Genomic DNA, 12145 nt, shown 5'->3' with positions numbered 1-12145 from the left:
GTCTCTCGCGCTGACGTTGTTGACCGTCGTGAAGATGGCAGAAAAACGGGGCACTTGAGCATGCTCACAGTCACTGCGGTGGTTCAGGCAGCCTCCGTCTGCATTGGAGAGGTCCACGTATGTGAACACCTGAGAGGGACCGGTGTTGTCGACCCTGCTTCGACGGAGAGATCCGCGTGACTCCTGAGAGCTGAGACGGTGGTACTTGGCGGACCGGGACTCGGAAAAGCGGAGCAAGAGCAGACAACCCAGGAAGATGAGGACCACTACGACAATGGCGCCCAGGATGAGGAAGCCGATGAACAACGATAGCGCTGCCTGCGGTTCGTCCACGTTGTTGACGTGCTCGATGAGGATCTCGCGTAGCGTGTCGCTGTCCCGCTTGTGCCTGCCAGCAACCGCGGCTGCGTTGGGGCCCATGTTCTTGGGGGCTGCCCGCTGTGGCGTCGCCGTCGTGGACCCGGTGGATAGCCCAAGCAGGAGGATCACAGCCGCGGCGTGGGCCAGCGATCGGGCGCCCCAAAGCATGGCTGCCCCCGACGCATGGCCCTGCTGCTAGGCTGCCATGACAGTGTTCCAGCCGACAGCCACCTGCCTGGTCACATGACCTTCACACGATTTCGTTTAGTTTGGCTTCTAATTGTTTATGTGATTTTGTTTTAGAAAAACAACAACACGAGGCTATCAGTAGAGCATGGTATCTATGGCGCCTCCTAAAAATAGAAATTGACAGCCGAAATGAACAAGCAGAGCGTAGTGATTAAAACAAAAAAAGAAGAAAGTCCATGCATATTCTCCGCAGTCTGAAGCAGAAAAGTGGGGAAAAGGAAGATGAGGTATTGCTGTAAAAGGATGGTCCAAGTAGCAAAAAGCACGGAAATTTAAACCATAGTTCAATATCATAGTGCACTTTAAAGAACCACATGTGACCAAAATTTATCCCGAGCCCAGCAATGCGGTGCCTCTTTTTCCCTTCCTTATTTCCCTCCTTCATTCCTCCGTTTTCTAACGGTGCGGTTAAGGTGTCCAACTACAAGTCTGACAGTGACTGCACCTCAGATCTGCTTTACATATTTTTTTATGTTTTCCAGTTTTCATTCAAAAATGAAAACATAATTTCGTTTTTTCATTTTGCGAGAACGCCCATAGCCGCTCAGCGTTTTGCAACAATGTTTAAGAAATTTAGTCCTATAATGTGTTCTTTTAACGTACACATTTCCGTCTGGCCGCTACTTAAAAAATGCAGTCAACGCGTGCAGTCAACGTCAGTGCACTCAACAAGGTGCTAAAGCTACAACGTTTAACCTGAACCGGTAGACTCGATCCCTCTCGCAGATCATGAGCAATTTAAAGCTAAGTGTCGCCACCAACATCGGAGTATGCGCAGAAATGCACAGGACGCCCAACGTAAGTTGGAAAACCAGGCGCTGAAAGCGGGCGGCAGCAACAAAGCGCTGCGCACTGCCGTACTGCGCAAGTTCGCGCAGAGGGGCCTATGGAGGTTGCCACCTGGTGGTTGCTCCGCGTGGTGGTCTATTCTCCCCCTTTTAAGCGAATAAACAGTTACCAAGCCGCGCAGGTAATTGTCCCAATATTGGAAATGGATGGTTTCACTCTGGTCCTTTATTGCACTGGCCTTTGCCAATACATCTCCAATATTGGGCCGATTACCTGTGCTGTTTAGGTACTTGGCACCGCGAAAGTGTAATGCGCACTTAACAGGCACTGAAGGCGTTATGTGCAACACTGATATCCTTTTTTTTTAGTCTGGTGGAGAAAGTGCCGAAAAAAACATAGCCTAGAGCCATCAGCCGGAAGAAATGATGAGTGGTTTTGAGCCAGATACGAAAGCTGCAACCCATGACTGTGGTGAAAATATTAGTTCACTATATATAGCCAAGTTTTGAGAGGTTAATTCGACGTATGCATGCAAAGAATAAACTAAATGAAAAAAAAAAGATTGGCGGTGCAGTGAATACAAATCTGCTGCACGTGCTTTAATGCATTCTTACCATGAAACACCACATATGACTGGTGACATGTATTCACATGAAATAAGCTCTCACTGAATGCGCCTGATATCTGCCTTGTAGAACGGCGGTACAGATAGCGTAATGACCTGCGAAAAAGCAGGACTACCGGAACCCAGTGGCGTATGAGACGTTTTTAAAACTGGAAGGTTCTGGCTGCGTGTTAGTGTCTGACCGCGTGGCAATAAATGTGGCGAGTGTCCATTATTCTCTCTGGTAGTGCAGCTGATGTCATAACGCTGTTGGTGATCACGGAGGTTGACAATCACGAAGAGCGCCACTCTTCTTTGCGCACCTTTAAACAGCACATGCCCTAAATGAAATTTCCACAACAGATAAATCAAAGGAGAAATATATGTGTTTAATTTATATCTTCAACTGCATATCTTCGAAATTTGAATTAAGGGAGTAATTAATCCTCTCTGTACCATATCATGGGGAATACCTCTAAACACGTCGGGCTGACACCATTCCCACTTCAAGTTGTAGATCAATACAGCTTCGCCCAGCCGTTTGCTAGCCGTTCTGTTTAGCTTGGTTCGTAGAGTGGCTGTCCAGGACAAGCACTGGCCACGGGTTCAATACCTGGACCCGGCCCAATACTTCTTCTATTTAAATGTTTTTGCGAAAGCTGTACAACCTTCCCTTGTGGTCATAAGTCTGCGCTTGGGTGGATGTCATTGAGTAATTGCTCTTTTTTTTTAAAAATACACTTCATAGTGTGACTTTCCCAAAACATTTGGGGTGCCTTCAAGCTTTGGGCCTAATTTCCTGGGAGAAAGACGTTGAACGACCCTAGCAGTAACTTTCCAGGAATTTCAGCTCATGATCGTGGGCTGTCGTCCCCGCACTTGATGTCAGTGAAAATAAGATACAGATAGTGTTTTAGTTTAATGCTTTTCAGTATTTAATTCAATGCCAGAAATTTACATAAGTTGTATCGCAAAGGACTGGAAAGCGAACATCACACATCGCGAAAATGCCAGCATGTAGTACTTTTCTGCGTTGACTAATTGACAGCGTTACACACAGCACACGGACACAACAGCGTAAGAAAATCCTTCGCGCTTACTTACCCTTCCTTTTGATTTAATTAAGACACACGCGTGCCTTCCGTGTAAGTCATCTTCTGTCCATACGGATGGTTGTGCTATGTTCTCTATGTGCTGGACAAGGAGGAAAATTCACAAAGCAAACAAATTTAACGCGATGCTATACGCAAGAAAAGTAACGAAAAAAAAATTTGAGGGGGCACTTAGTCTCCGCCTTAAGGGTGTGGCGCGGTAACTTTAATGACCTAATGCTAACATATGTGAAATTGGTTGTTCTCTACTTCATATTAATAGATCTCTGCGAGTCATCATACCTCACCTGGCGTAGTGGCGCAGCTGTTAAGCGATTTGCCACTGTCCTGCGAAGGCAGCTGCTGCCACTGTTGAGGCTTGTGAGACCCAGGTTGCTGTTTCCGAGCAACCTGTCGTAAACAATCATTAATTTAACTGCCATCTGCGACGATGGTCCGCTTGCTCGCTATCCAGTAGGCAGGTTGTGATGAAACCGCAGGGTCACGTGGCCTAGGTGCCCCCCCCCCCCCCCCCAAGGTTGATTCTCCGGGAATTTCCGGCTGCGATGCTTCAAACGGTCTCCAACGCCAACACCCACGCCGGACAATTTTATTCGACATGGGGGCACGAGCGCTCATGCGTTAAATAAATTGTGAATGGCTTAGCGCTGGTTAAGCCTGGATATACAAGCGAAAAGCTGCGGTTATACTTTGTTTGACGTCATGGCTGTCGCTGTTCGCGCACAGTGCACTGGGAGCACCACGATAACGGTGTAGGCAAGCGCGTCATGTAGCCCTCCTTCCGCATGCTAGTAGCTGTGGTAAACACGCGACTGCAACGAAGGGTCAAACGGTGGCGAGGAGGCGAGCGCGCAGTAGTAGCGGCGGGGAGGAGGCAGCGCACATGCGCAGTAGCACGCGGCTGCGCCGAAAGGTCAGGCGGCGGAGTCGGCGCGGCGGCGGCTGCGGCCACCTGCGCCGCGCGTGACGTCACTCGGTTTCGCGCATGAGCAGCTGTGGCAAATCTTGGCTCCGACGGCTCACGCGAAGCGCGGCTGTTGTGCGGGTAGTGAAGCTTTTCGCTTCAAAACCATCGGGCACGATCACAGCCAAACCTCACTATGCTGACGCGGGTCTTCCTGCAAATCCTCGGCTGTTTTAGAGGCTCCGACAGCCGTACCTACTCGCTCACACAGCATAGAGCCCAATGCATCCTGTGGAAGTCGACTTGATAGATTTGTCATGATGTCCGGCTTTACCATCGGCGCCCTGCGTCGGTGGCTCGAGGTGAGCGCAGCGAGCCATTCGGCCAGGAGGGCAAGCAGGGCAGCAGCTACTATTATGTTCCACAGGTAGAACACTGCCGCCAGGTCCTGGAGCTGGAGTGACGCCACGGAGAAGACTGACGGCTCTTGCGCGGCCTGGCACCGATGCCACCCTCTCAGGGCATCCGCGTACCACTTGTTGTGCAGGCCGGACTCCACTAGGCCTCGAACGCTGCGCGTTTGTTTGATAGAAAACGAGAGGGCAGTGAGGTATAGTCGAAAGGCGTAATGGTTGTGCACAGTACACATTACTAGGGTGGAAAAGGGTGCGTTGCGTGACAAGGCCAACACTTGTTATGGAAAGCAGAGAGGATTACGCGCACAGAAAACAAAGAAAAACAATGCAGGCACATTTCCACGTTTCTATTGAACAATAATATGAAAACGAAACGTGTAAGGAAGAAGGAGCGAACACAATCGCGTGATTTGCATGAGCAGCAAATCAAGAATTTTTTTTGTATATTGCCTTGCCAGAAAAAATTCATGTGAATTTTCTGATTGATTTCATTTCTTTTAGGAATATTGTTAGTACCTGTTAGTAGTAGGTCATTTTCACAGCAGTATGAGAAGATAAATAAAATAAACACAAATTTACATATTTTCATTGCATACTGATGGCGTCACATTCTTTAACGAGATGCTGGCGAACTGATGATGGAAATGCATAGACACTGACAGGTATTGGTTTATTGGTTTATTAGGGTTTAACGTCCCAAAGCGACTCAGGCTATGAGGGACGCCGTAGTGGAGGGCTCCGGAAATTTCGACCACCTGGGGTTCTTTAACGTGCACTGACTTTGCACAGTACACAGGCCTCTAGAATTTCGCCTCCATCGAAATTCAGCCACCGCGGCCGGGATCGAACCCGCGCCTTTCGGGCCAGCAGCCGAGCGCCGACTGGCTGGTATTGCATCGGTGAGAGTGAGTGTGCTACTACGCGAAATGACATTCTAAGCTGCTATATTATTTCACTTGTTTCAGTTTCTGTCACTTTGCTGAAATTTCTGAATCACTTTCTGCTTAATTCCGCTTAATTACTTTGCAATCTAGAAGGGAAACAATACTGATTGAACCTCATTTTTCACAGATGCATTTTTCCAGTACTCGGCAATAGTAGGAAATTTGGATGCTAACAGTTGAAATCTCCAAGTGATTTTAAAAACACAGTAGCGTATGAGGGGACGATTATAAGAGTAACGTTAAGAGATCCAGAGAAGGGTCAGCGCTAATTCGAGAAACAGAAATCTGCGAATGACATTTTACATGTCATTATAAAAAAAATGCACGGGATGGTGCAAAAATAACACTGGCAATTGTGCCCCGACATATGGCTTAGCTAAATGCTACTGAAAGGAGCGGTTAAAGCACCTTTCTGAGAGATCGTTTTGTCAAGGGGGAGTTTAGAGGTGATACTGAGCCGCGATTCTGCATGATGCTGTTACAGGCAGCGCATTGTAACATCAGTCTTGCTTACTGGGCTGTGCGTCACTCGCCTGTTCTGCTCAGCACGGGCCGCTCGCCATTGCAGGTCTTCGGAAAGCGTGCGGACCTTGGATGGTCCGAGCATATCTGTCGAAAACTGACAGGTGGTGGTGGAAACATTTATTGCCAAGAAATGCAGGGGGGAGAAACCCTGCCTCCCCTTACGGGGCACGAGGCAACCCTTAGGGAGCTGCCCTTAAAGGGCAAAGGACAGCCCTTGGATGGCTATCCGCCTAAAGGCGTCGGTAATTATCCGGCGCTGGTCACAAGCAGCGCAGCTGGCCAGAAGAGTCTCCCAGTATGACTCCGGCGTGGTTAGGGATGGAGGGTGTGGGAAGGTAGGGCATGTGAGGAGAATGTGAATAAAGTCTCCCGGTTTCCCACAGAGCTTACAGGAGGAGAGGAACTGATCGGGCTAGCGGGCATGAAGAATAGGGTAGGGTGCAGTACGGGTCTGGAGTCGGCGCCAGTGGGAGGCCTGAGTTGGGGTTAGGGAGGGAGCCGGCGCTGCGTAAACGCGCCGGGTATCTAGGTAGTGGATAAGGATATATCTGAAGGTAAGCAGACGCTCCTAGGATGACGGAGGGGGTCCAACTCCAGCCCAGAAACTGAGCGAGCTGTAATGCCTGTATCCAGGCTCAATACGAACTACAGCACATTTGCTGAGGCATTGCTGGCGATAAAGAAGAGGCAGGAGCGCATCCTTCGTAAGGAAGGCCAATCTCAAGATCATGCACGTGGCTGCGGAAAAAAAAAGAAAAACGGCTGAACTAGACAACCGCCCAGTTAAACAGTTAGCGTGAGCCGCAGGCTCGGCAACGACGGCGGCGGCTGCTTCGATCTATTTCTTACGCTCACGCTCCAGCACGACTCTCCTAACACGAACCTCGTCTGAGATGGCATCTCGGGAAGTTGAAAATTAGCCCTCGGCGCTTTGTCGCCGACGCCACTATCGCTGCTGCGAAGTCTTCATGGTCCGCCTTCCCTTGGTGTGGCTACGCCGCCAATCGGCGCCTCATTATATGAGGCGAGCACAACTGGGCCTTGTTGACAGCGAGCCTCGCTTGCAGGCCTGGGAAAAGCTCTGCTCGTCCCGGCTCCCTTTGAGGCAATAGCTTTATGGGGCGCTTTCTGTGGGCAATACAAAGGACGTCGTTGCCGCAGTACGTCGGATTGTGCCTTGAAACGTCCGAAGGTCGAAGACACGCCGCCTGTCTTCCTATCTCACACGAAGAACTGCGAAATTTCTGGGAGCTTTTCATTGTCAACATTTTTTTTACACTCGAGGCCTGTTCTGAGCTGTTTCTTTCCGAAGCCGAAGGTACTTACCCGGCATGGATTCTCCGGACAACCGTCTTGTGAAGGCGGCGGGAATAAGCCACCGAGCAGAAACGGGTGAACAGCAGCTCAGGGGCCACGTACAGGTGGCTGTCATGTGGTTTCGTTTCGCAGTGCTTGGAGAGCATATGCATGGTGGAGTCTCTGTCGTTTACGATGACTGCGCGGCCGTTGTACAGCTCCTCCAGCGTGGACCGGTTGCTCATCTCGGCGATGGACGCAAAGCCGTCGTGCCGGTCAGCATGTACCGCCAGTTGGCGCAGCGAAGCGCTGTTGGAGGTCTGCGTACGAATAGGTGCCGCACACCGAAGGGCTGCACCTAACGGCTACCAGAAAAGAACTGGAGGAGGCACTTAAGCTCCGCCTTAAAGTTATAACGTGATAGCTTTATTGGATCAATGCCCATCTGTGCGGAATTCGTCACTCCCTAATCTACGTTAATAGATCGCTGGGTGTCCTCATAGCACTCGCGGCGCAGTGGTGAAGCGGTTAAGCGATGCGTCACAGCCCTGCGATTTCAGGCGCCGACAACTGCGTGGCTTTTGAGACCCAGGTTGCTCTTCCCGAGCAACCTCTAGCGGCCAGTCTTTAATTTAGCTGCCACCTGGAAGGCGGGAAGTTTGCTCACAATTCGCTGTGCAGATTATACTGACGTCGCGGGGTCTAGTCACCTGGAATACCCACGTACTCCCTGGGTTGCCTCTCTAGGGATTTTTCGAGGGTTTTTCGCTACAGCCAACGACGCCGGCACAGACACCGGCTTTTCTGCGGCACGGGGCCCTTGACGTTATCGCGTTACAAGGTCCCTAAACAGGGACACTTATTACTGCCGAGGCTGCCTATGGTACATTGCGGCCGTTTTAGCGGCATGCAACTTTTTAGCCACTTATGCATTTATGATCTACATCTGTTGTTTTCTAGACGTGCGTTCGCCTATTTTTGCAGTGCTGTCCTTACTTTTTAACGAGATAGCGTTAAAGGTGCTGTTCACCAGAAAATCCGGGGTCGGCGTTGTTGGCGTCGGCATTGTCAGAGAAAAATCATGAGCATGGATCTGGCAAGTGTCCCACCTAGGTCATGTGATCTTGTGGCGTCATCTCAAGCTGCCCACCGGATAGTGAGCAAACTGCGCACCGTAGCAGGTGGCAGTTAAATTAATGATATTTCGCTCGGTAAGAACAACCTGAGACTTAAATAAGGCCCACCGCTGGGAGCACCTTCCACCGCCAGGTAGTGGCGCATCGCTTAACCGCTGCACCACTGCGCCAAAAGCGGTGTCAGGATTCCCAGGTATCTATGAATGTAAAATATAGAATGACCTTCTTCGAGATTAACCCACAAGGCTAGTGCATCGTACCCTTAAGGACGAGCTTAAGTGCCCCCTACAATTTTCGTATCTCGTTTTATTTCCCGATTCCTACTTTCGTGCTAAATTTCTTCACCTGGTCTGATTCCGTCCTAGGCGGCAGTTTGGTAGCATATTTTTCCATCTAAAAGTGATAAGCGAGAGCCCCACTAAGAACCATAACTAGCCATCGTAGCCAGTGGATGCAGTTTTCTTATAAAAACACTAATGGAATAATGCTGTCCAATAGTATTTCACTGCGCGATACGCGAGCACAGAGCATGCGGCAAGATAAGAGCAGGAGAGGCTTCCAGCTCCGGCTCCACTTTCTTGAACATTGCAATAGGGAGAAAGAAATGATTTAATTCCAAAGAATATCTACTGTGAAGAAGTCATTTTGAACCATGATTCACTCTACGGGCTTCCCAACCTTCTTCTTCTGATCACCGAGTCGATGACTGCTTAAAAATCGTCGCATAGTGCTTCATCAAGAGCGTTGCATTGCACTGCGTTGACGATATCACCATCACTACTTACCGAAGCCCCTTACTGCTGCTTTTTAACATGTAGCGTTGTCATGACAGTGATATGGCCAACAGTTTATTTTATCCTCGTGGGGTACGCACTGACCCTGGTGTTTGATTTTGACTCGCTTACGCAAACTCTGCTCCCATACTGTACTGAGAATGTCCTTTAAATATTAAAAGCTAGGAGTTATAGCACCACAGTGTCCTACATCTTGTCACTCTGTGCCACGTAATTTGCGGTGTTCTCGGCTGGGCGCTAACAGCGTGAGCGAAATAACGCAGCGCCTTTGTACTGACATATCGGCGCTAGTAGTAAGCTTAGAAAAACCTGACAAGAGAGGAATCGCTGCCAATTGCTCCTTAGTGCCGCCATCGTTTCTAGGACTCTATACTCACCTAATTCTTTGTGACTTCGCTCCCTGTATTGCGTCTCCAGGGCGTTCCGCGGTGCCATACGGGAGTGTCAAAGTCGCTCGCTCGAAAGTTGTTACGCAGTATGCACGCAGTTTCTTGCTAGCATACCGGAAAGACGCGCTCAAGGCTCTTTGTAGTCATATTATACGCGTGCTCTCCTTAGCGAGAACGGAACCTACGTCAGAGACGTGGACATCTGCTCTCAGCTGAAGGACCTACTGAGGAGCTTCCGTCTCGAAAGCGGCATACCCGGACGTAGTCCTCGTAGACTGTCCCGCGCCAGATGACGGGGCGCACTTGCGGCCTGGCGTGCACTACGTCGGCCACCGAACGGAAGCGGGCCGGCTCCGGCCGGATGGCCAGCGTGGCCTTGAGTTGGCCGGCCAGTGCGTTGGCCAACACCACGCTGGCCAGCCACCAGGCGGACAGCAGGAGGCGGCCCGCACTGGAGCGTGTCGACGCCTGGTGGCCTGAACACGTACGAAGGAGAGAAAAATACAGGGAAAACTGGGGCACTCTTGCTCAAAAGCAGTCATAATGCATTACAAAGAATGAACAGATGCTATTCCCAGTCCATTGCGGAAAGTGTGACGAAAAACTGTGGCGGAAGTCACTGGATAGTGCAGGCTTAAAAGTTGGACCGCTAGTATATAGGCATACTCGTTCGCTAAGCAAGATGATTTCAGCATGGTGACAGCATTTTTATGCCTCAGGTTCGATGTTTACTCGACGAACTGTGTTCTTACATTTCACCTACCTTTTTGAAACTGCGTGGTTCATTATTAATGTGTTAGTTGAAAGCATAGTGATCTAAAAATAGAGGAAAAAGCGGAAGCTCTGCAGCATAGACTGCGTTGAACCAGAAATGTAAACCGCTGATAGGGGCTTTGGTATAGAGTTAATGGCGCTGGAGTGCTACTCCTGAGAAGAGAAGCACACGATGCGCCCCACTGCCGTCAAGACCGCTACGTCTACTTTGGAAGTCGTGAATCTTCGGGGTTGTTTGCTTCTTTGCGGCTTGGGAATGGCTAGGTAAGACGTGTTCCGGGACAATGGCTTCTAAATGCGCGAAGGTCGACTGCGATGTTTGTGTTTGGTTTCATATGAAGGCGCCACTGTCTTCTGTGACTATTCTCAAAAAGAAGAATAGCGGTAATTGGAGAATTTGATATCACGCTTCGCACTGCTGGAGAAGAACGCACTACCGCCATTAACTGTATTTCAGTGCACCCGTCGGAAGTCGATACTTCCGGCTTCGCGCCGCAGCTCCCGCTTTTCCCACTACCCCTACTTCTAGACCGCTGTAATTGGAAGCTTACTTGACTCCCTTTACTGCGCCGGAAGCGAAGTTAGGAGGCCATGGGTTCGGATTCCACTGGCGGCACGTGGTTGTTTTTCTTCTCCTTTTTAATCAATTACATTTCAGGGATCAAACAGTAAACTATCAATTTACGTTTTATCAATACAAATAAAAAAAATTCAGAAAATTCATTTGTGCTCCTTGGTCACGCGACTTGGCTTCCTTTGTATTTACTGCTTACTGTGATTGGATATATTTAAACAAACCGACTGTACTTTCACTAAAACTGAGAACGGTGTGTGCTACGTCTACAGGATACGTTCGCTACATGGGCATTAAAGCACTGTACAATTGAACCTGTGTTTTCAAGGCGAGGACAAAGAGAGACACGAAAGACGCAACCTGGACACAGACTTCAACAACTCGCATTCCTCCCTCTCACCTCGTGTTCGTAGCGCATTTTCACACGTCTACACTTCAGGATCGCCAGCTCGTTGAAATGTTCCGTGCATTCAAACACTACTGCTTGTGTCGGGCTTGTTCATCCAATACATTTACCCCTTCTACGTGCGCACCTTCAGAAGCAAGGCAGCGCAGCAGGTCCCAGATATTGTCGTAGGCTTCCCGCAAGACGCTGTCGCTGTTGCTGGCCCTCCGCAGTTCGACCGCAGCGAGTGAGAGGGACGCCAAGAATAACGAGATCAGCAGGAAGACCCACACCTGCGAACGAGTGCTGGAGGTCATTATAAGGTCGCGGCTCATATGCACGTGCGCCCTGCACTTATCTAAGGTTCATAGCACCAACAAGACTGCATCCACTTCACTTGGGTTGGTCCTTGTGGATGTCCACGAAGGAAGGAAGGAATGAATGGAAGTTAGGGAGCAATCTTGGGGAACATGCTAGGCTAGTAGCGCTTTCCGAACTCTGCTTCATTCAGTGAAGCTGTATACTGCTCAAGAACTAAGGCGCGCGAGAGACCGCGCGTTCTTCATCAGCTGATATCGCATGACAGTGTTTTATGCAAAACGTTTTGCCGAGCGCTAAGATGGAAGTAAAAGTTGCCAAGGAACCCAACGAAGTGCGGTCATAGAAGCTCGGTGACCTCTTTATCGGCATTTAGAATTAGTGCCGAGTTTGCAATAGGCGCCAGGTCTCTGCCTGTGAACAACGCTTGATCGGCAGTCTTTTTTGAAACAGAGCTGTGTATGGTAAGCAAGACCAATACTCATCTTCAGCCTTATCTTCGCCGTCATCGTGGTCAGCAGCCATATTATGATTACTGCAGGACAAAAGTACCTCCCATTACTATGAAATTAGCCT

The 12145-nt window shown here is 49.6% G+C and overlaps 1 protein-coding gene across 1 annotated transcript in view; it reads right to left on the bottom strand.

The window, feature by feature from the left end:
* Nucleotides 1-4196: 4196 nt before the first annotated feature.
* Nucleotides 4197-12145, bottom strand: part of LOC149371015 (glutamate receptor U1-like) — a 29156-nt gene continuing 21207 nt past the window's right edge. Inside the window, exons 5-8 of the mRNA XM_089579073.1 lie at nt 11400-11544; nt 9774-9994; nt 7230-7519; nt 4197-4590 (exon numbers count right to left, since the gene is read on the bottom strand). Coding sequence (XP_089435199.1) covers nt 4197-4590; nt 7230-7519; nt 9774-9994; nt 11400-11544 — 1050 coding nt within the window. The remainder of the gene's footprint in view (nt 4591-7229; nt 7520-9773; nt 9995-11399; nt 11545-12145) is intronic.

The sequence above is a fragment of the Amblyomma mixtum genome, chromosome 1 (assembly GCF_055824585.1).
Source record: "Amblyomma mixtum isolate Tamu chromosome 1, ASM5582458v1, whole genome shotgun sequence".
Lineage (NCBI taxonomy): Eukaryota > Metazoa > Arthropoda > Arachnida > Ixodida > Ixodidae > Amblyomma > Amblyomma mixtum.
This window is presented reverse-complemented; position numbering and strand designations above follow the sequence as displayed.